This window comes from Bremia lactucae, linkage group LG12 (genome assembly GCF_004359215.1).
Source record: "Bremia lactucae strain SF5 linkage group LG12, whole genome shotgun sequence".
NCBI lineage: Eukaryota > Oomycota > Peronosporomycetes > Peronosporales > Peronosporaceae > Bremia > Bremia lactucae.
This window is the reverse complement of record NC_090621.1, coordinates 1370992-1395024: the sequence shown is the minus strand read 5'-3', so window position 1 is coordinate 1395024 and position 24033 is coordinate 1370992. Positions and strand designations below refer to the sequence as shown.

At 45.7% G+C, this 24033-nt stretch overlaps 2 protein-coding genes across 2 annotated transcripts; both read left to right on the top strand.

Annotated features, from left to right (window-relative positions):
- Positions 1-3422: 3422 nt before the first annotated feature.
- Positions 3423-6400, top strand: CCR75_002707 (uncharacterized protein; the record flags this gene model as incomplete). Its single annotated transcript, XM_067960804.1, has 3 exons — positions 3423-5602; positions 5673-6008; positions 6082-6400. 3 exons carry the CDS (start codon positions 3423-3425, stop codon positions 6320-6322), a joined length of 2757 nt encoding a protein of 918 aa, XP_067820695.1. The 3' UTR covers positions 6323-6400.
- A 252-nt stretch (positions 6401-6652) lies between these two features.
- Positions 6653-7608, top strand: CCR75_002708 (uncharacterized protein). The gene is made up of 2 exons (XM_067960805.1): positions 6653-6880; positions 6947-7608. The coding sequence occupies exons 1-2, from the start codon at positions 6678-6680 to the stop codon at positions 7416-7418; spliced, it is 675 nt and encodes a 224-aa protein (XP_067820688.1). The 5' UTR covers positions 6653-6677; the 3' UTR covers positions 7419-7608.
- The last annotated feature ends 16425 nt before the right edge of the window (positions 7609-24033 follow it).

Genomic DNA, 24033 nt, shown 5'->3' with positions numbered 1-24033 from the left:
GCAATTGAAGCAGTGCGAAGTGGACTTGTACTGATGCAGTACATGTCGTAGTGCCCCGTTTCACCTGGTAGCACTTTGCAGTCCGTCCAAGGACCACATTTCCTTCATCTAACATGGACATGTCAGATGATATTGGGAATACGCATCAAGTTTCGCGTGATTGCTACTCCTTCTAAGTGACATAGAAAGGAGTGCGGTCGAACGAATGAGTTCGACCGTAGAGAGCGATGCCACATTGGCCATGCTGTCTGGTTTGGACAGAGATGCCCTCCATTCAGCCATCGCCAAGTTCGGACAACATGAACTTGACGAGATGAAGAAGAAGGTAGCCTTGCTGAATCAGCAAGGCTCTCGACAGGCAGAACTGTTGAGGTTACAACAGGTACAGACCCCTGTACCTGGTATGACGCACACGCGTCGTCCCGAAACTTTAAAGATTGATATCTCTTAGTATAGTGGTGTCGAAGAAGACTCCCCTTTGAGATGGTTTGTCGAGCTGGACGATGCCATAAGGGCACGTGGCATCAACGACGAGCAAATGCAAGTCGCATTCGCTCAATTAAATTTGGCAGGTCGTGCCAAAACTTGGGCATTGGGCCTCAAGTTGCGCGACCCGTATGTCTTTGTGTCGCTAGAGGCTTTTAAAATACGACTCAAACAGACGTTTGAACCACCAAGGGCTGAGATCAGAGCTCGTTCAGAGCTTCTGAAACTCAAGCAAGGCAAGCGTGATGTTCACGCATATGCCCAGCACATACGACTCTTAGCGAGATGTATTACAAATAACCCAATCCATGAACACACGTTGATTACGGTGTTCATGCAAGGTCTTACGGATGGTCCAGTAAAGACTTACCTGTTCCGCTTGGAAGTGGATACTCTTGAAGAAGCAATATCCGTTGCGGAACAGGAGGACTTTAGATTGAGACAGGCTCAAGCTAGGTCGTCATCGTATCGTCTTCCAAGACGACACGAGCAAGGAGGTCCAGAACCCATGGACCTCTCTTACGTCGAAAGCGAGATACCTCGCTTTTCCAGCAATAAGCGATTGCAGAAATGCCATCGCTGCTAAAAATAAGGGCACTGCACTCATGAGTCAAGTGTCCCACGCCTAGTACCGAAAGCTATTAGGCGTGGGACACTTGACTGAACGTAATTTTATACCGAAAGTTAAAAAAGGCAACGGTCGCGGGTCCGACGTTGTTGCGAAATCACAACAGCGAGATGGACCGCCAAATAAATGGTCGGGGTCAGTAGGGGCGCAACGCCCTACTGATCCAGCAACGTCGAGAGAATTTGCAAATCTCTTGACTAAAGTTGCTCCAAACACACAACCACTAGGTGTCACTGCACCTGATGATGAGGTATCCCTCATCGCCTCGAATTTGGTACACTGACACAGTTGTTTGAATTGCTGCAAAACCTTTTTGAGCAGGAACACCTAATATATCACTTCCGACAGTGTATATCACTTATCCAAGGTCTCGTCCCGATCGATGTTGATCATTTCAAGTTATGCTCGAGCGCCTCGTGAGGCGCCTAATTGATAAAGAGGAAGCCCAATGTGCCTCTAATCGCCATATTTTTACCGAGGTGTGTAGTATTTTCGTTTTTAGGTGAGATAAAGTCAAAATAATATCATTACGTCAGGTGGGAAGCGTGTTAAACGAAATGGTGTATGACGTGGAATGCTGCGAGCACGAGTGCGAACTCGTGAGATTGCGAAGGCAACTAGCTGCTGCTGAAAATTCGTTGGCAGAATATCAGGAGCGAGAGAGTGAAATGATACAAGATATGCTCGAGGTCAGTTCATTGGCTTCTCGAAATGGCGCGACCAATCAACTAGATCAGTGCTGGCTGTACAGGCCTCTAACTACACTGTGAAGATGGAGCAAGACGGTAGAGCGATTATGAGTAAGCTGAATGAATATGTATCAGTACTAGTCACGGAGCTTGCGAAGAAAGAATTGTACGTGAGCGACGTGAGGGCTTGACCATGTGAATGCTGAAAGTATTTGTCGCAGCATGGACAAGCAATTGCAACAGGCAAACGAGCAGCTAAAGCTGACAGGACAACTGCTTCGGGAGTTAGCTAGTGCACAAAGAGAGATTCGGGAGTTACGACGAGCAAATTACATGCAAACGATTCTTCGTAGGAATAGCTTCGTGCCGACAAAGCTTGTCTATAACTCGAGGATGGGATCAGCAGGAGACCATGAATCAATGGACTCCATGTCTGCTTCAGACGAACCGCCATCCTTATTGAAGGCGAGAAGTAATTGTTTCTCAGCATTATCGGACAGTACACTGCTTCGGTTGTTCTCCTTCTTGGACGAGGAGAGCATGGTAGCGATGAGTGTAATCGATAAAGTGCTAGTTACGCGGGTAAACGTGCTATTTGGTGTAATTACACCAACTGATATGCCAAATCGCAGTTTTCCGGCGCAAATCAAACAACGACCAGCATCGCCCCACGGCCGAAAATGGTCCAAGCCTCGGAGCTTTCCGCTCATTGGATCAGTTGAAAAAGACAAGGTGGAGCTCGACTATATGGTGTTTATTGGTTGATTCATCTTAATGCAAGAGTGTGTGAAGCTTTCGAAGGTGGACGCAATTGTGAAAGCCTTGAAACCGGATCAGATCAAGCTCTTTCACGACATGTCAACGCGAGTAAAGAGGTTAGAGGTAAGGAGCGTGGCAAGATACTCGCACAACGATTTTCTTATTTGATTAAACTTGATAGGCGCACCTCACTCAGATGCAGACGGATAAAGAAGATGTGGCTGCTCGATTGCATAGCGCTGAAAACGTTCGTGACTTTTTAATGGAGAAGCTTAAGGATCTTGAAGATACGCTCGCCAATAGCATGACTATGACCGCGAAAAAGGACGAGCAGGCTTGTGTAGACCGTGAAATTATTGGCTTTCTCGATGCAAAGACGCAGGAGTATGAAGTTGCGCTGAAAGAATATGCGCAGCAGAATAACAGTCTTCGCGTGGAGCTAGCTCACGTCCACGAGGAGCACGCTTCCAAAACAACGGTACATCGGCTTGCGGTGCTCCATACTTGACATTTGGTAGCATTCTTAAATGCCTTTTGCGTACTGCTTTTTAGATTATTCAAGACATGGTCGAGCTGCTTGCGGAGGAGAAGAAGGAGCTGGAGTCTCAAGTTCGAGCTCAGCGCAAAATTCTTGTTCGCGAGGTAAAGGGATTGCGCGCCCAGAACCAGCAAATTGTTGCTGAAAAAGAAAAGTACTTTAAGCAACTGAAACACCTTAAGCACGCACTGCGGCATCTCGACGAGCTTACTTAGGTGATGTCACTATTAACTATGGAAACCCCGCATAAAGAATATTGCCTTTAAGAACATCACTCCTTGTCCATTTCATTTCCGTGTCCGCCGCATTCCCACCATTCACCATGGCGACTGCGGCGCTCCGTCGTTTTGCAAAGGCGCAGCCCCGCTTGTACACTGCATCCTTCATTAGGATGCATTTTCAGCGTGCTCCGGTACTCTGTGCTCATGGTGTGCGTGCCAACCCTTTTGCATTCAACAGCTGCCATAAGCTTGGCGCGTTTTACTCGACGGATGGCAAAGAGGATGGAACGGATGCGGAAAAACCTATTGACGCGAAAAAGGACGCGGAAAGTAAGAGCGTTGAAGTTGTGATTGAGAATAAATTGACTCCTGTCGGCGAAGGTGACAATGCTCCCACGTACCCGCACGTCTTGGTCATGCCTGCTCTCCGTCGGCCATTCTTTCCTGGTATTGTGCTTCCGATGACCATCACGAATCAAGAAGTCACGCGCGCACTGATGGCACTTAAAGAAAGCGGACAGAAGTATGTGGGTGTGTTTCTGAAAAAGACAAGCAAAGACCCGCTAAATCCTGCTGGAGGCGAGGACTTGATCACGAATCTAAGCGAGATCCATCGCGTTGGTAGCTTGGCTCGGATCGACACGATGCTGCCACTGGACGCAAATTCCGTTCAAGTGCTTATGGTGTCGCAACGGCGCATCGCGATTGACGATGTTCGGGATGAAGGCCCGCCTCTTCGAGTGAATATTTCTAATCTTGACAATCCATCCTTTGACCCAGAAAACAAGTTGATTCGAGCGTACTCGAATGAAATAGTCGCGACGCTTCGAGAGATTGTGAAACTCAATCCGTTGTTCAAGGACCACATGCAGTACTTTTCTCAACGAGTGGATATTCATAATCCGTACAAATTGGCAGACTTCGCGGCATCCGTGACTTCGGCGTATGGAGAAGAGCTACAGCAGGTGATGGAGGAGATGTCGTGCGAGGCGAGGCTTCAGAACGCGTTAGAGCTGATTATGAAAGAGCTGGAACTGAGCAAAGTTCAACAGACGATCAAAGAGCAGGTGGAGGAAAAAGTGTCGAAAAATCAGCGCACGTACTTGTTGATGGAGCAGCTGAAGGCGATTAAAAAGGAGCTTGGCATGGAAAAAGATGACAAAGAGGCGATGATTTTAAAATATCGCGAGCGTCTTGGTCAATTTGCGCCTGACTCGATTCCTGCGAGTGTTAATGAAGTTGTGGAGGATGAGCTCAATAAAATGTCGATGCTGGAGAAAAACTCGTCGGAGTTTAATGTCACACGTAATTATCTAGATTGGCTTACTCAGCTGCCGTGGGGGAAGGCCACTGAGGAGAATGTTAATTTATCAAAGGCAAAGCAGATCCTGGATGAAGATCATTATGGTCTGAAGGACATCAAGGAGCGAATTTTAGAATTTATTGCTGTTTCCAAGCTCAAGGGTGATGTTCAGGGTAAAATAATTTGTTTTGTCGGCCCTCCTGGTGTGGGTAAGACAAGCGTTGGCAAGTCAATCGCTCGCTCGTTAAATCGCGAGTTTTTCCGCTTTTCGGTTGGCGGTCTTAATGATGTTGCAGAGATCAAGGGTCATCGCCGTACATACGTTGGTGCTATGCCTGGCAAGATCATTCAGTGCTTAAAGTCGACTCAAAGCTCTAATCCGCTGGTTTTAATTGATGAGATTGACAAGCTTGGCCGCGGATACCAAGGCGACCCAGCATCGGCGCTATTGGAGCTGCTGGATCAATCGCAAAATAGCGGTTTCGTTGATCATTATATGGACGTGCCAGTTGATCTTTCTCGAGTTCTTTTTATCTGTACTGCGAACGTGACGGATACTATTCCTGCACCCCTGCTGGATCGAATGGAAGTCTTGCGTTTATCAGGCTATGATTCTCCAGAGAAGCTGGCGATTGCGAAGGAATACCTCGTGCCGAAAGCTTTAGAAAAAACGGGCCTGCAAAAGTCTGAGACGACGCCTGAATCGTTAGGCTTAACGGATGACGCAATTCTGACCCTAGTAAAGCAATACTGTCGTGAAAGCGGTGTCCGTAATTTAGAAAAGCACGTTGAGAAGGTGTTTCGCAAAGTTGCCCTTGAGGTTGTTGAAGATATCGAAAGAGCTAAAGATGGAAAGTCGCAGGAGTCTGGCGAGTCCACTGCTGCGGAGAGCGTTGCAGGTGGGACAGATAACAATAACAGATTCTTAATTACGCCTGAGAAGCTGCACAAATACGTTGGCAAGCCGGTTTTTACGTCGTAAGTGGCATCGTGTCTGCTAAACATCATCGCTGCTGCTCACACTCTATTGCATTCTATGTTTCTGTAGCGATCGAATGTTTGATAAACAATTTCCAGGCGTCGTCATGGGTCTCGCTTGGACAGCAATGGGTGGAGCTTCGCTTTACATTGAGACAACAAAGGTGCACACGAAGGGCGATCGCTCTGGACTTATCACGACAGGTCAAATGGGAAGCGTGATGGAAGAGAGTACGAAAATTGCATACACATATGCTCGTAGCAGAATGCACGCTATTGATCCGGAGACTAAATTCTTTGAGGAGAATGAGGTGCACATGCATGTTCCTGAGGGAGCGACGCCAAAAGACGGACCGTCAGCTGGGTGCACCATGGTAACCGCGCTGCTCTCTCTTGCTATGCAAAAGTAAGTTTCACTATCGTTTGCATGCGAAGACGGTTATGAACGGGACTGAAATGAATGAAAATGATGTTTTTAGGACAGTGAAGCTCGATCTGGCGATGACTGGAGAGCTTTCGCTTGTTGGCAAAGTTCTTCCTGTGGGTGGCATAAAGGAAAAGATTATTGCTGCGAAGAGGTCTGGCGTCAAAACGCTTATTTTGCCTATCGGTAATAAGCGCGACTTTGACGAGCTGGAAGAGTACTTGCGTAACGATCTGGACGTACATTTTGCAGACTACTACGACGATGTGTTTAAGATTGCTTTTGAGCAGGAGTAGGTGCACTGCAAGCATGGGAAAGTTGTTAGAAAGATTACGTAAAAACAAGTGTACAATAAAACAATATTGTACAGCTTTCTTGAGTGGTCCTGTAAAATACTTTCTTACATGTAATTCAGGAAGGCAAGTAAAAAGAGTGCACCGTTTGTTAAATTTCCTGTCATGCTGTGGCAAAAAAAAAGAAGTTTTGAAGCTGGCAAAGGTCGTTGTGTTTGTTACCCGTATTGAAGCACGCAACTGAAACTGCAATTTACCAAATTGTGGCAAGAAAGGAGTTGCAAAACGCTATTAAAATCAGAACTAGCAGAATTTTATTGTAATTGCGGTAGAGAATACATTCACCTTCTTCTGCAGCATGGTGGTTCGCATGCTTTGGAATATTGGCTCCGGTCTCATGAGTAAAGCTCTGCAGAAGAACAAACACCCTGGTCTAGTCGGACTGCACTATCCAGCGATGTGGAGAGCCCGCTCCGGCATTTCAGACTGCGACGTGAATCTACACCTAAACAACTCGGCTTATATTTACAGCATGGAGCTCGCGCGTTGGCATTACACGGCGTGCGTTTTTATTGTACAATCATAAGTTGTGACCTCGAATAGATCGGGAATTAATTTTCATTTTAGCTTCTCAGGTGTACTATGGCAAGCGCTTAAGCACCGACGCATGTTTCTCGTTGCATCACAAGCAATTCGTTATCGCCATGCAATTCCGATATTTCATGCGTATGAAGTCAAGACTCAAATGATCTTTTGGGAAGGTCCGTGGATCTACTTTCTGCACCAATTTCAAGACCCCAGTACGGGCAAGCAATTTGCGGAAGGGTTGTGTCGCGTCATGGTCTGGCAAAAAGGTGAAGCTGTGTCGCTCGATAAGATGATATCCGAAATATATGTTGGATCAATTCCACCCAAACCTGCTCAAGCACCAGACATCGTCACGTCTTTTCTAGAATGGGACGCTGCCAGTCGCTCAAGTATGGAGACAGCTCACGAGGTGGAGCAACAAAATATTGGTATGAATCCGTTGTCATCTACGCCAGAAACTCTTTGGGGTCGGATATGGAAGGAAATGCAGCGTTCGATGAACCGCCCATAGGTATGGTATTGTTTAGTTAAAATTTGTTGACTCTTAAATTCGAATCAATAGACGCTACCGTATATCACCGATATTAATTTTACAAATGTTTTGGGAGCCGGTAGAGGGACACCCCCTTTTGGTAACCCCCTCCCCCGTCTGTTCGTTTTAATTTGATAAAAACAACAGATTAATACTGACAACATAAAACATTTTATTATTCCGCTATATCGCAAAATTAACAATTATTCCTATCGAGTCGTCGTTAGATCCCCTTTTTTGGACTTTGGTACACCATCACCCCCCCTTAAATTACATTAGGGAATCGCAATAGCCCCACACCTTAACTATCTACATGAGAGTAGTGAAATGCATCAGAAACCGTGTTTTCGTTTGGCGATGTTAGATGTACTGTTTTTAACAGGTGAGAAAAAGCCAAGAGCGCCCGCACTTGATTGGCAAGTCATAAGAGGAGCAGAAATAAAGAGCAGCAAAAAAAAATTGGGCACGAGGGAGAAATTAAGCTGGATAAGCGACAAGGGTCGGACGTGTGCTCTTGTGCATGCATTTTAGTTAGTCTTTGGCTGTCAAGCTAAGGATGAAATTATTTCACTTAACTTATGCCAAGTTTTGCGAGAGTGCATACTAACCTTTCAAATTGGCGAATCTTAGTGGTCTTTTTTGTACTCACCATGGGCGCAAGCAAGCCACAACTTCCAATGTTTCAGGTTTGCCGGCTTTCGCTCGTAATTTCTTTGTTGAGAAAGCATCTTGCTATTAAACTAAGAAATTGTTGATGTTGGACATTTTGTGAACGCTCAACGCCACGATGACGTTTGATTGTAATCGTTTTGTAACGGACACAGAATGTGAAACTACAGCAATCGGTTATATGAAGAAAGAAACGACTCAGGTGAGACCTTTGTAGTGCTTCTAGAAAGGAGTTGCTGATTTCATGTGTAAGTTTTCTAAAGACTAATATACTTTACAATTTACTTCCTGACTACAAGTTGTCTTCTCTGCTATAATATATCTAAAGGTTATGAGCCCAAGTACGGTGGGAGTGAACGATATTCTCAACGGAGACAACTACATCGTATGGGAGTTTAACGCGCGAATGAAGCTCGCCAATAAGGGGCTGTTGGAGCACATCGACGCGACGAAGGCACCGTGTGAAGATGACGCTAGCGCGTCTTTATGGAAAATTAACCAATGAAGGCCTTCGCAAACGTGTGTACGATGATCAACCCAAGTCTTCAGTCCATGCTTCGAAATGCAGAGACAACTGCAGAAGCGTGAGGAATTTTGAAGAGCTTCTTTCTTCGCAGAAGCATTCATAAACGGGTGCAGATGCGTCGACATTTGCACGAGTTCAAGATGCAGAAGGGAGGTGTAATTGATCACTTTCTCAAGTTTGATGAGATGTGTATGTCAATGCAAGCCATCGGTGACGAGGTCGCGCACGATGAGCGGCTCGTGATTCTGCTTGGAAGCTTGTCTGATGACGATCAAATCGTCAAGATTATCGAGAACACGAGGGACATTGATTTGTTCCAAGCCAAGGAGATGCTTCGTCGTGAATACGAAGGCATTGCTCGAAAGGAGAAGAGCGAAATCGCATTGAAAGCTACAAGAAATTTCAAGAGCAAGAGTTTTCGGTCGAAGGAAACAAGAAACAAGTTTACTGGGACGTGCTTTATATGCGGCAGAAATGGACACAAGAGACAAGATTGCTGGAAGAATCCAGACAAGAAGAAAAGCTCTGAGCAAGCGTTCACTGTGGATGAACATAGCTCTGAAGGCTGGCTACTCGACAGTGGTGCGAGTAGTCATATGTGCCCATACCAAGATGAGTTTGTGGAAATTAGACCGCTTAACAAGTCTGTTGGAATTTCGATTGCGAATGGAGAAACAGTTTTGTCTGCTGGAGTTAAGATAATTCGTGTCATGTTAAAGAACAAGAAACCAATGCGTATTGAAGACGTGTTGTACGTTCCAGAGCTGGATCGTCGTCTCCTTTCAGTTCCTGCATTGTCTGCAAAAGGGTTACATGTCATTTTTCAGAACAAAATGTGTGATATCAGGAATGTTCAAGAAGTGGTGACTCAAGTGGCCCGAAAGGGTAAATTGTTTGTGTTGGAGTGTGATACATTGGAATTTGCAAATGCGAGTGAGGTTGGCGATGGATCCAAACCTATGAGTTCAAGTGTATGGCACGCAAGACTAGAAAATTTGACATTGGAGGCAATGAAAACTCTCGACAAGTGTGTTGGAGGATTTAAAATGCAAGATTCGCCTAATGTTGATGATGATCAAGACGAAATATGCGAAGGGTGTGTGACAGGCAATTCGTCAGTTAAGCCGATTCCGAAGTCCAAGTACGGTGAAGTTAAGACTACTTCACTGCTCCAAGTTATTCACATCGACGTGATGGGACCAATGGAGACCAAGTCGCAAGGAGGAGCAAGATTCGTGGTGACATTTTTGGATGATTGTTCACGCGATGTGGTCGCATACTATATTGCACACATGTCAAATGTGGTGGAAAAGTTCATCGAGTACAAGTCGATGATGGAAAACCAGTTAAATACCAAGATCAAGTGTATTCGCACCGACAATGGTGGCGAGTACATTAACAAGCGATTTGAAGAAGTATGTCGAAAAGCTGGAATATTGCACCAAGCTTCAGTACCATATTCGCCACAGCAAAATGGAACGGCTGAAAGACAAAATCGAACATTGACAGAACGAGCAAGATCGATGCTAAATTACATGCAAGTGGAAAAGAAATGGTGGGCTGAAGCGATGAATACTGCAGTATACGTGACTAATCGAGTCACGTGCGCCTTCACCCAACCAAGACCCCATTTGAAGTGTGTTTTGGAACCAAGCCAGATCTGTCGCACATGCGAGTGTTTGGTGCAAAAGGTGACGCACTTATTGCAAAACCAAAACGTCTAAAGTTGGACAAAAAGGCATTTCGATGCATGTTTTTGGCGTTACTCACACAATGTGAAGGGATATCGTGTTTGGAATTTCGAGTCTGATCGCCTGGAGATCACGCGATCAATAAATTTTTACCCGATTTTTGGCTAAATACTTAGTGACTTTACAAGAGTTGCCAAGGTCCAAGTATGTGCAAGTGATTGGAGATATACAGAATGGTGATATTCAGGTTACTACACGTGTGGATCATGACAATGATGACCATGGAGATGTTTGTCAATTACCACTTACTACCACTCAACGTGACGTTGAGCCGATGGTTGTGGATCAGACTGGCAATAATCAAGTCATTTCACCTCCAAGTGAATTTGAGTCTATAACTCCACGCCAGGAATTTGAGCATGTGTCTGATCCTGCTTTCGATTTCGATGATGTTTACATGGAGCCAACTTATTTGGATGTGGATACGACTCGAGACATTGTGCCCAGGGGGGACTTGAATTTTCACACTGATTTCTCTATGGTGCAATCATTTCAATTTGGTGGTCAAAATGCCCCGCTCGCGTTAACATCATCGAATATGAAGATCAAGATTTGGTTCCAGTCAGGACTTCTAGTGTACATGGTACATCGCGCAGTAAGGACCAGAGGCTCGAGCCTCAAAGAGATATCGAATTGAGTATGAGCAAGCAAATGCAGCACTCGAAACTCCATCTACATACCAAGATGCAATGGCGTCTTCTCAATCCAAGATGTGGAGTGATGCGATCAAGGTCGAACTAAAGGCACTGCATAACAAAAAGGCACGGACTGTAGTGGAAAATTCTCCAAACAAAAATGTGATTGGAACCAGATGGGATTTCGCAATCAAAAGAAACGAGTTTGGTTATATTGAGCGGTACAAAGCTCGACTTGTGGCGTTGGGTTATTGTCAAACCTATGGAGTTGATTACTGCGAAACGTATTCGCCGGTTGCGAACATGAATTCTATTCGTCTTCCTGGCTGTGTGCTGTCATCATGGAATGAGAATTCACCAGTATGATATTGATACTGCGTTCACAAATGGCGTCTTGAACGAAGATGTATACATTTCCACGCCTCAGGGTGTCGAAATGGACCCAGGTCAAGTTTTGAAGCTTAACAGAAGTTTGTATGGATTAAAACAGGCTGCTGCAACGTGGTTCAAGACAATTTCGAAGATGTTTTGCAACATGGATTTTGTTCCATGTGTTTCGGACCCATGCGTCTTCGTTCGTCACGATGGAAACCTTTCGTGGATATACGTGACGCTGTTTGTCGATGATATGATGATTGGAGGTACTTCTGCTAATTTAATTGACAAAGTTGCAGATGAACTTGCAAGTCATTTCAAGTTAAAGACGCTAGGCAATGTGAGATTTATTTTTGGCATTGAGGTGGACTATGCACAGCATACAAGGAAGCTCAAGATCAGCCAAAGTGCGTGCATTGACAGACCAGTCATATTCAAGTCGAAGCTTCAGAACAGTGTATCACTAAGTACTGCTGAAGCTGAATATGTGGCCCTTTCGTTATGCATTCAAGAAATTTTGTGGTCAAATAATTTATTGATGGAGATGAAGGTCAAGATTGACACTCCAGTGGTTGTGTATGAAGACAACCAGAGCGCGATTGCTATTGCGAAGAACGAAGGATATCAAAGTCGAGCGAAACACATTGATATTCGCTATCATTTTGTTCGAGACCAAGTGAAGGCCAAGGTCATTCAGCTGGAGTATATTGAAACCAAGTCACAGCTCGCCGATTTTCTAACTAAGGCAATTTCGACCAACAAGTTCCAATTTTTCGTGGCAAAGACAAACGTTGGAGACTTCTAGTCGAGGAGAAGTGTTGATTTTGGACATTTTGCGAACGCTCAAACGTCACGATGACGTTTGATTGTTATCGTTTTCCGACGGACACAGAAAGTGAAACTACAGCAATCGGTTATATGAAGAAAGAAATGACTCAGGTGAGACCTTTGTAGTGCTTCTAGAAAGGAGTTGCTGATTGCAAGCGTAAGTTTTCTAAAGACTAATATACTTTCCAATTTACTTCCTGACTACGAGTTGTCTTCTCTGCTATAACATATCTAAAGAAATTACACAATTATTGAGAAGTCTTTTTGCAGACCTTTTGAACTACTGACCCTGGAAGGGCCAGCATAAAGGTTTCTCAACATGAATTTTAAATATCAACAAGTTGCTACCATTATGCTACTCTCATAAAAACAGAAATATATAGTTAAGGGATTTGGCTATATCGGTTCCCAAATGTAATTTGGGGGGATCTATAGACGATTGAAAAGGAACAACTGTTGATTTTTGGATGCCGTGAAATGACCATACAGTGAAATATATTCTTTATGACGTCTTTATTTAATACCGACGGGGAGGGGGTGTGGCTATACCAAAAGGGGGGGGGCTATACCGGTTGATTTTTTTTCTTTTAATTTTGCTTAGCCGTCTCGAGCATAGCGCTTGAATTCTATTATTTACTAATTTCATCACTGCAAGCTGCAAATATAGCAGGCTTTCGGGATCAAGCCTTTTTAATCTCTCTGCAAGCATTGAAGCTTGAGTTCTTCGAATGTAAGAAGTATAAATTACCCTTTCAAAATGCTTTTGTTGCTAATTTAGTTTGGAGCAAATTCCTCCAAGTCTTGCACCGTTTTTGCCAAGAGATCTGACTTGATAATTAAAAAAAAATCATTTATCGCTGTGCTTCCCAATAACCAGCCTCTGAATAGAAATTGACACCAAATCTCTGTTGTTGCAGACACGCACATTATTTGTTCTCGCTTCCTTTTGACGCTTTCGTGCAACGCCTTCACTCTTAACTTAGAACGCAGTCCCTTTGCCCTACTTTGCTGGTTCCAAACATGCATTCTATTTCTCCTGGTATTGTGAGTGTAACGGGCAGCTTTTGTAATTAAAATTGATAAAGTAGTGCCGACAATAGAACTCACAACACCTACACTGATAACAGTGAAGGTGAGTGTCTGGATTACTTTGGATAAACTGACGTGCAGAGAAAGGTTGCAAGTAGTTGGTGGGCGCCTAAGCGACTCCTTCAACGTACTAGTAGCCTTAGTTTGCGTGACGTCACGGGAGCGGTACGTCGGCTCCACCAGCACACTTGTAAATTAGGAAGAAGTTTCCAGACTGATTTATAATTAGAGAATCCCGAAACTCACCCTCGCTTTTACCTTAATCACCCCATCCATTTTCTAGCCAATCAAATTTCATAATTACAGCCCATTACATTTTAATAAAGATATCAACGTCGAAATCTCCGTGCACGATCAGCAACGTTGTAATCTCCACGCACGACTAGCAACATCAACATCTACCATCAATCATCCACTTTCTAACCTAACTACACTATTTTCCGCAGGCGATATAGCTTACACAACACCCGGGATTCCTCTAGGAGTACAGGCAGCGATCGAATATATATACCTATGCTCGGACCCCCTTGGTTCGAATGGCGGCGTCGAAATTGCACAACATGACTTTAGGAAGGTGGATGATTGACGGTAGATTTGATGTTGCTGGTCGTGCGCGGAGATTTCAACGTTGCTGATCGTGCACGGAATTTTCAACGTTGCTGATCGTGCACGGAGATTTCGACGTTAGTATATTTAATGAAACGTATGGAGTGAGTTTAGGAAAAGCGAGGATGAGTTTAGGAATGCCCTATATTTAATCGGTTTGAGTATCAAACTTTTTGTAACCAATTATAAATGCCATCTCTGTAGATATGGAGTGATATGTATTAGGAGCGTAAAATTTTAAATACCTCGTATCTTGGATGACGCTAGGCATCATCCCTTCTACTGTGAATGAACCCATGCGCGTCATATACATAAGGGTGGGTCTACTTACATCACCTAAGTAATAAACCGTCCCCTTAATTACACTTTGTGTACTTAACGGGGATTTTGTAACATAGAGCAACCATAGCCCCCCCTTTTAAGAACAATTTTAGATTTGCAAATTCGTCAATGAGGAACAAGGGGCAGCGAGCTGCTTCACGCGCCGCTCTAGTCCTCTCAGTCACTTTAATAACCTGTGTGCATGTTTTTTTTATTTTCATGTTTTTTTAATCACACGGCGCCAAACATGCCACCTAAAGGAGGCAAGCTGGTATTCTGCAAAGACACCCACTCAATCACGCACGAAGCGCACGCGCCGCGTTAACACGCCGCCGTCGCTCATGCCACAGTTACAACGCCGACAGCTACTACTGCTGTCGCGCTGTTAACTGAGCTGAATAATCAATCCCACTTTTACAATGAGGATGTAGATCCGTCGCTCATTGTTGATCGACACGATTGCCATCACCTCATAGTAGTGGTGAGTGCAGCGAGCTAATGAGGAAGGATGATGGCACTTTGTTGTCCATCCAAACTTCACTACATGCTCCTACATGGAGACAACAAAGTTTTCCTATGCTGTCTCGTTGTCTGCGCTGGCTAGCGAAGCGACCATTAGTGGCGCATCTGCTTCTCAGTTGGGTATAACCACAATGCCTGTCGTTCAGACCATCATTCACAACGGGTATGACGCAGAAGACCCTAAACGCAAGCTCCACCGACAGCATGTGAGCGTGTCCAGTCAGTGTCACAAGCCAGTCGTATATAGAACGTGGCTATGTGACGGGTGGAATATTATTTATGCCCCCTCCATCTCAATAATCTCGTATCAACGAGCCAAAAGTGTCGCTCCTAGAGCGCGCTTTTCTAGACGCTCAAAGTTATTATGGCGTCTATAATTCATAAAAGGCTTAGGGGAAGTCGGTTGGATGTATTTCCTAGATCCCGGTAGTGTTGCGTTCAAATAAATCGCCAGATCAGTACGAGGCGGAATTCACGCGCCCCTTTCAACTGCATTACGATGCGGTGAAATAGCGGTCGCAGCGAATTAATTTCGCCCGCTTGCGTATGAAATAAATCATGGCGGTACTATACCCCCCGTTTCTTCTCACCACGCTACTCCTGCTAGTCCATTAGAGACTAGCGGAGAGGCCTCAGCATAGGCAGTCACCGAGTCACGTCAATATTTAGGATATCGATCGGTGCGCAAGAGTCGAAACCTTTCTGATATTCTCTCCATTGGACGAGGATCTGATATCTCTGCTTAACGGAGCGGTGGGCAAAATTCTTCCAACAAGGAAGCGTTGGTTCCCACCCGCATCCACCAATAAAGGTAGCGCCCGCTAGAAGTAGCGACTATATTAGGCTCACCTACTCGTGACTGCCTTACCCGCGTTCGTTCAGTCACAGGTGTTAAATGCTGCTGAACGAGGCATTGGTAATCTCGAGGGTCACGTCTTGCGAATCACTTCAGATCCTCATGATGTCCGTCCGCAGGATCGTTAGGGATACGAACACCTGAACCTTCGGCTGGACATCTTGAAGAAGTTGATGCTGAGGGACCCGCATTATGCGCGTTGTATCCCTCGCTCTCTGAGCCCGTTACGATATCGTGGGAGGAAAAGGTCGTAGGTAAGTCTTTTACCTTCCTCATCTCCCCTTTTCGTTTGACATTCGACCCATGGTCGGTATTACCATCAATTTCATTATACTAATGGGGTTATGATCTAATTTGGACCCACATACCGTTTGAGACGACCTACGTAAAAGACGGGGTGCGTTTTCATATATGACGGGAGGGTGGGCCTATAATTTAGGTCCCCAACCTCCTCGACCACAGTAAATGGCCCAATGTAATGCGGCAATAGTTTCGTATTGCCGCATTACATTGGGCCATTTACTGTGGTCGAGGAGGTTGGGGACCTAAATTAGAACCCCAGGTAGTACAGAAATTGCATTTTTAGGTAGAGTATCAGTACTGAGTAGTACTTATCTTCCAACACAAAAGCGTTCATTATTCTTGCGACCATTTCGGTCAACATATTCTTTTTGTGTATCCTGCGCGCTTGCAACGCGTCACGGATGTTTCGTATGATGGCTAATCGATCATCCAGAAGCGTTGAGCCTCGCTCACGCTTTTAGCACCCAACTCGCCTATGACACCGCCGAAAGGTCGGTCATAGGACGTAGTTGTAAAGACCGAAACATCGTCATTGTTTGGAGCACGGGCATTCCTTGCCGTGACTCCATCCTTACCACTGTCAATCCGGCAGGGTCACTAGGGCAAGTTTCTGTCATTGAGATGATACCCTCGCGTGTCATCGTCATATTGACGAAATTATGTATTTCTTTCGCACCGAGCGTAATTAGGAAACTCTCCCACTAAGACCCGGGCAGCGCACAAACGAGACTGGCGTCCGAGGAAAGCGCAGTCCGTTTATAAAGAATGATGTCACCCGTCCTGGCGCGACCACTGTTATTTATAGCAAATTCCACAAGGGCAACTGTTTTCTCCATACTTTGGGAGTCGCTATCGTGTGTAATACGTCCGCCACGACCCAATTGGCACGTTCTGTTTGGCCATCGGTCTTGGGATGATCTACGGTCGACATGTGGAGCTTACTACCTGGCAGCTCAAACAAATGGAAGCAAAAACCTGACGTAAACCGTGGTTCCCGGTCCGATACTATGGAGTCGGTATACATGATTCAGGAACAAGTGAGCTACGTTTCTGCCTGTGATGGATGTTTTACATGATGCTTAACGCACCATTTTGCTCAATCTGTCTTCAAAGACAACGAGCCCCGTCCGACCCTTATGGTCGATCGGCATGACAAACATGAAGTCAGACTTACCGACTATCAACGATCCGTTGGAATCGGTAGCGGCTTCAGTGGCGCACTTCTGGACTTTGCAGGCAACGCGCTGGCACTGTTCGCAAGAGCTATTTTAGTGACAACTCATCAATATCGGTATGGCCATTAAATTTCTCTGTAACTTACAGAAATGTCTTTTACGGCCCAGATGCCTTCTTGATGGCTGCCTGGGTCTGCTCGTACACCATGTGTACCTACGATGCAGCCCATCACAGGCGTCCCGGGGACTCCTATGACGCACTTTTGCAAGTTGACGTACAATTGGGCGTCCTCTAGAGTCTGCAACCCACCGTTCAAATGACGCTTGTGCGACAATTTTTCGCTAAGCCTGTCCTCGGCCCTACTCTGCACTAATACATGGTCAAATTAATGGGGCGCGAAGGCATGGTTCTGACGCATCACGTGAGCCATCACCCGGTTGAATGTCCCTGGTGCGCTTCTCAAATCTTGGGGCGTCACAAGCGACTCCCAAAGCACACCGCCTGGGGCGCTTACTGCAGTTAGGCTTAATTGGACTCTCTCATGAGTACCTGATAGAAGCCATCTTTCAAATCCAACGCGCAAAAGATAGTTGACTTTCCCATGGACCTTACCAAAACATCTGTTCGCTGGATTGGCGTTTGTGCCGGTACGGTCGCCGTGTTCAGCTTATTGTAAGCATGCGCCATCCACTTGTGGCTTTACGCACACAAAAGGACGGCCTGCACTGAGGCGACTTGCTCTCACGTACATATCCCACCTTGGCTCGCTTGTCGAAGAACTCATCCATGTATGCGACTTGTTCTTTCGGCAACGGCTATTGCCTGTTCACACAATCTTGGTGCTAGGTTCGAGATCAATCTCGTGCCCGACGTCCCTTTCTGCTTGTAGGCATCTCGGCACTTCTTCTGGGAACACATCACGATATTTCCCACAGAACCTTAAAGAACGGACTGTCTCTTAAGACATCCTAACCTTGAGCAGTGAACCGTTTCTTTTTGTCCGTTTTTAGAACGCTCTCATCCGTTGTGGACAACGAGCAACAGTCCACCAAATTCTCTCTTTGAATCGGTGTGACTACTTCGTGGATCTTTCCTTCCGTTAGTTCGGAGAGGGACAGATCCCACGACATCTCCAAGAGTTTTACTATCTTTTCGACAGGTTTAAAAATTTGCCGGAGCACCTCAACTAAGTATGACTCCGTAATTTTCTAATTGACGGCCTCGAAGACCTCGTTCGAAGGCCTGTCCTCTCCAATAGAATCTGATCCAAAGGTCCCTCATTTGGATGTGGGTTTGATCGTCTCAACCGGTCGGTACTCGGCTCCTAGTAACCACGCCCTTTGACTGGGAAGCGGGTGCCGTTACTCTCCTGGCAAAACCCCTTCCATCGCAACAGGCTCTAGGTAATGTTCCGGTTCCGGTTCATGCGACGCTTGACTTCCTATCAGCTCGCCGTCTACTGCCACAGGCTCTCGGCTCTGTGCAGGACATTCGGACGCATGACTACTTGTCATCGTCCTTTTCACTACCCCAGTCTCCACGAGCTGGGTAGGACTTGGTGACGTTCGACATCCCGTCAACACACATTTAACTGTGTTCGACACGATATCAAGTGCATAAGCCTCTCCCGGGAGCAAATCCTTTTCGGTGTCTTGCATAGAGTTAACAACTGTGCGTGTACGCCAGTATATCATCGGTTGGTGTCTTGCCAACCATGGCATGCCTAGGATGAGGTCATACGGACTAGCACTCGGAACTTCTCTCTACAGGGAAAGTCACTTAAGCCGAAGGCGATATTACTTGAACTCCCTCCGATTTTACAAGCGGTCGCCTCTTCTCGCTTGCCATCCTGGCAAAGCGACTCAAACATTGCCGGTCTCTGTTTCAAAGCCGCCAGTTTTGTATATTTTTGTAATGCTTCCGAATTCATTTAAAGGGTCATCACATGGTCATAGCCTCGTACCCGAGCGCTATAGCCAAGCAGACTTGATGTCCGAACTTTTGAGACCTTGGAGACTATGCTACCCATCTGCTCGATAACGCTGAACTTTAGAATAGCTTCAGAGTCCACGTCAGTTGGGCATGCCGCCCCTAATGCGCTCCTGCATATACCGAACTTTCAGTGTTCGATGCAGAACTCATGCGTCTCGCGCTCTGGTTATTGCCTTCGCCCTTTGGGAAGGGATTCCTCTTGCTCGTCCTCTTCGCACCAGCTAGAGACTCAGGCATAGCAGCAAGCCATCATATGGCCGCACTTGCTGGAACTTAAGGAGACTACATCTGCATTGCCCAACTCCATAGGAGAGGCATCTGACCTCTCGACCAACGGCTTATTCCAAGTTGCCGCCGAGGTACTGTTGAAATATTGCTCCTCATTTGAGGCAATTTTGATTCCCTCTTACATAGTCGACGGAATCTTTTGAAAAGGGTCTGTCGTAATGGGCCGTGCAGTAGTCCGTTCATAAACGTGGGTACCTTAATGTGCTACGGAATCGGACCTACGGTAATGAATGCCGACACAAGCTATTCTCCTGCATATAATCTTGCAGAAATCCCTTCGCCTATCGTGCCCCAAAGAAGCGCGCCTGAAGCAACGCCTCGTTGTTCGGCGACTGGATCATGGCGCGATTTTTGTCTTAGAGATGTCTATGTAGGAAAAGCCTATCCGTCTGCCATAAGTGACGAGTAAGCTCAATCTGAGGCCTTACCGCACAGATGCGATATGGCGAGCGACATCATCCGGCTGTCGTCTTCGATGAGCTGTGCGACACCGTATTGATCAACGGCTAACAGCCAGTGGATAATCCTGTGCGCTGCCGTACCTTCGGACTTGGCGGGTCCATTCGAATGAGCCTCGGCTGATGCGGCCAGGCGGAGAGCATCTCATTAGTCCTGGTATGAGCCTCGCTCTAGCCTCCGAGCCTGGTCTCGCCTAAGCTCATCCTGAGGCTGAGTAACGGACTGCGCAGCAGCATGTTTTTGTGCCTCGGACGCGACCCTTCGCTGTCCGAGCACGAACGCCTGTTGCTCAAGAAGACAACTTAAGAGCCTGTCTAGGGCTTGTTCACCAGTCCCTGTGCCAAGTGTTCTGCCACCTCCCGATGTTTTTCGGAGAGGTGGGGGAAACGAGCTCAATCGATATTGAGGGTCATCCTCACTGACACGCTCCGAGATGCGGGTCGCGGGCAAGGATTTATAGTACTACCAAGTGTAGGCGGTTACGTCTATTGCTGCCACACTCTGCTTAAGTATACACCTTAGCACAGCAAAAAAAACGGTTTTACCGTCTTCTCCTACGCACATTGAGGTAGTTGGTGAACGCCTAGCGACTTCACCCAACGAACGTCACAGGAGCGGTAATCCGGCTCCACGTGCGCACTTACGAACTAGGAAGTAGTTTTCAGACTGATTTATATTTTAATAGTATAAAATATATAAACTATTTTAATAATCATAAATGCCATATCTGTAGATTTGAGCTTAAACGTATTGCGAGCGTTCTTTTTATTCGCATTAAACGCTTCTTGAATCACCGTTGGTCAGAACGAGTTATCTCGTTCGTTGGCGAGGGTATCCGCCCTCGCAGCCCAGCTAATGATGGAGGTTACGGGTTTTCATCCTCTTCTCAAAGTCCATCGGAAAACAAGCGCCTCACGCCCTCGTAAAAGGTTTGCAATCTCTTGATCCGTTTCGCATATATCACAAGAGATGCACGTCCTCCAATGAGGTCATTATGGTAGTATGTCTCCTGAACTGGACCCTTACAGCAGCAGAGACATTGCTTGCCCATGAGAGGCAAGGTAACCCTACTGCTCTGCAGCTTGTAACGTGCACCGACAACAGTCCGTCTCTCAAATTGGTCGCGGAAGCATCCAGTTTGTCAAGCCAGGCTTCGCGGCCTAGGCTTTGCACATTCTGTACGAATGCTTCACAAGCTTAAAACAATGAAGTAACATCCTTTTGCACGCTTGCAGGTTTACGATCGATGCTGGAAAAAGGCATCGATGAAAAAATCTCTCGTCCTCACCAGACTTGTGAAGCCTGGATGAGCCGAACAGTGGGATTTTGTAGCGATCGTTGGTCGTACCAGACCAACAGATTAAGTTGCCCTTAGAGGGAAAGTAGGATTTAATTTCGGGGACAAACCGCAGCGCATTGCGGTCCCTCTCCCGTTGGTTCATGTAAACATTAACGCTAACATTACTCTCGGAGTGACCCTTAGAATCAGTCCGTCCCTGTGATGCATACAAGCACCACCAGCAGTATGCTTATCGAAATAATCTTTGGAATCACTTCGTCCTGATGACGCATTCTGACATCACTAGAGTTATCATCATCCTTCGAGTCACCAAATGACCCCCCCCCACAAAAAGGATCCGACGAGTCAAACAACTGCGTCATTATCTCTTTCGTCATCACGTCAGAGCTCGTAGGTTTGTCGGACTCAGCCCCGAGCGAACTGAAGGCCTGCAAAGTCGTGACCGAGTCGGACGATGACGCCGACTCGTCCCAGTCACCTACTACGGGAGTAGAAGGTGATTCACGTGCTGTGGGAGTAGCAGGTGACTTGTACCAGTCACCTTTAATTAGAGTAGGAGGCGACGCGGTTCCCACGGTAGACGCATGAGCGTGTTCTGAAATATTTGCATCACCAGCAGCTAAACCGAGCCGTGTAGCTGCCAGCTTTGCAGCTTCACAGGCCACGCGCAGTGTAATGGGGTGTATCGTTACATGAAATTATAAATTAAAGGTTGTTAATTAATATATTATCTAAAAGGTAGATAACATTTGAAGAATATTGCTATATAAAGTAATGCTCAGAAATCTTATCCATGAATACGTATAGGCCATTATATCTATTTTAACACGCTGACTAATTAGCTGGAAGCGTAAACAAAGAGAGAGAGACAGATAAGATTTCAATTGCATGTTTAGTATTAGTTCATAATTAAGTTAGCATTAACAGATAGAAAGAAGAGAAACTTAATTATATTAATACAGTTTTCATTTAACCGTCTTTAAGGTAGTTGTCTTAAAGAGAAGTCTTCCTCTGCACGTACTAGTGTACGTGAAGTGACGTAAGGAACCACTCGCAACTGAAGCAGTGCGAAGTGGACTTGTACCGAAGCAGTACAAGTCGTAGTGCTCCGTTACACCTGGTAAACTTTGTGGTCGGTCCAAGACCACATTTCCTTCATCTAATATGGACATGTCACATGATAGTGGGAATACGCATCACGCTTCGCGTGATAGCTACTCTTTTCTAAGTGACATAGAAAGGAGTGCGGTCGAACGAATGAGTTCGACCGTAGGAAACGATGCAATATTGGCAATGCTGTCCAATTTGGACAGAGATGCCCTCCATTCAGCCAACGCCAAGTTCATACAAAATGAATATGACGAGGTGAAGGAGAAGGTAGCCTTGCTGTATCAGCAAGGCTCTCAACAGCTAGGACTGTTGAGTTTACAACAGGTATAGACCTCTGTACCTGGGACGACGCATACGCGTCGTCCCGAAACTCTAAAGATTGATATCTATAAGTATAGGGGAGTCGAAGAAGACTCCCTCTTAAGATGATTTGTCGAGTTGGACGATGCCATAAGGGCACGTGACACTATCGACGAGCAAATGCAAGTCGCATTCGCTCAATCAAATTTGGCAGATCGGGCCAAAACTTGGGCATTGGGCCTTAAGATGCGCGACCCATATGTCTTGGATCGCTACAGGCTTTTAAAGCCCGGCTCAAACAGACGTTTCATTCTCGTGTAGGAAATAATATTTATATTTCGGGACACCCCGTTACATCACCTTCTAACCAACAAGCGGTTGTTGGCTTTTATTCAATTCCAATTTATTTTTGCTTATGGCGCGAAAACCTGCGTGTAACGGGGCACTACGACTTGTACTGCTTCAGTACAAGTCTACTTTGCACTGCTTCAGTTGCGAGTGGTGCCTTCCGTCACTTCACGTACACTAGTACGTGCAGGGGAAGACTTCTCTTTAAGACAACTACCTTAAAGACGGTTAAATGAAAACTGTTTTAATATAATTAAGTTTCTCTTCTTTCTATCTATTAATGCTAACTTAATTATGAACTAATACTAAACATGCAATCGAAATCTTATCTGTCTCTCTCTTTTTATTTACGTTTACAGCTGATTAGTCTGCGGGATAAATAGATATAATGGCCTATACGTATGTATGGATAAGAATTCTGAACATTACTATATAAAGTAATATTCTCCAAATATTATCTTCCATTTTAGATAATATATAAATTAACAACCTTTAAGTGTTAATTTCATGTAACGATACTCCCGTTACATCATCCCTCCTCAAACGACAATCACTCTGACTTTCATTGGATGGAGTGTTCACTTTGGTCAGAACCATCATTTAAAATTCCATCGCATGAAGAACAGATCCATGCGGGGTGCTGGTCCGTCTGCCGTAGTATCTTCTTCTCGCGCAACACATAGATGTTGCGGGAGCACGCGGTGGTTCACCACGTGAATACGACCCCTCTTTGGAAGTCGACTACGTGTATGAGTTGGACGAAAATGGCTGACTCGTGACCACAATAATCTTCTAGGGATTCTGGAAAAGGTTGGTCAGATCCGTCCTCGGAAGAAGCCGCGTACTGATGGTACGGGCGGAGCCGACCAACGTAAAACGTAGGATGCGTTCGAATCCTACGTGGCAATTCTATTGTGTATGCATTGCCTCTGCGATGCAGTACACGGAAAGGCCCAATGAACTTGGGTAGTTGTTTACTGCTACCCACATTAGTGACTAATCGCTTAGGTAAGTTTACCGTAGAGAGTAGCACTAGATCATTAATATTAAATGAATGAACATTTGCTCTTCCATGTTTGTCCGCATTCCGTTTCTGTCGGTCCACTGCGTTAGCAATGGAATCCTGAACGAAACGGATAA

What these genes read in the sequence shown, in the direction of transcription:
- CCR75_002708 (XM_067960805.1), top strand. Translation starts at nt 6,678, where the DNA reads ATGGTGGTTCGCATGCTTTGGAATATTGGCTCCGGTCTCATGAGTAAA. An exon ending in GCGCGTTGGCATTACACGGC is followed by an intron (nt 6,881 to 6,946) that starts GTGCGTTTTTAT and finishes TTTTCATTTTAG; the next exon opens with CTTCTCAGGTGTACTATGGC.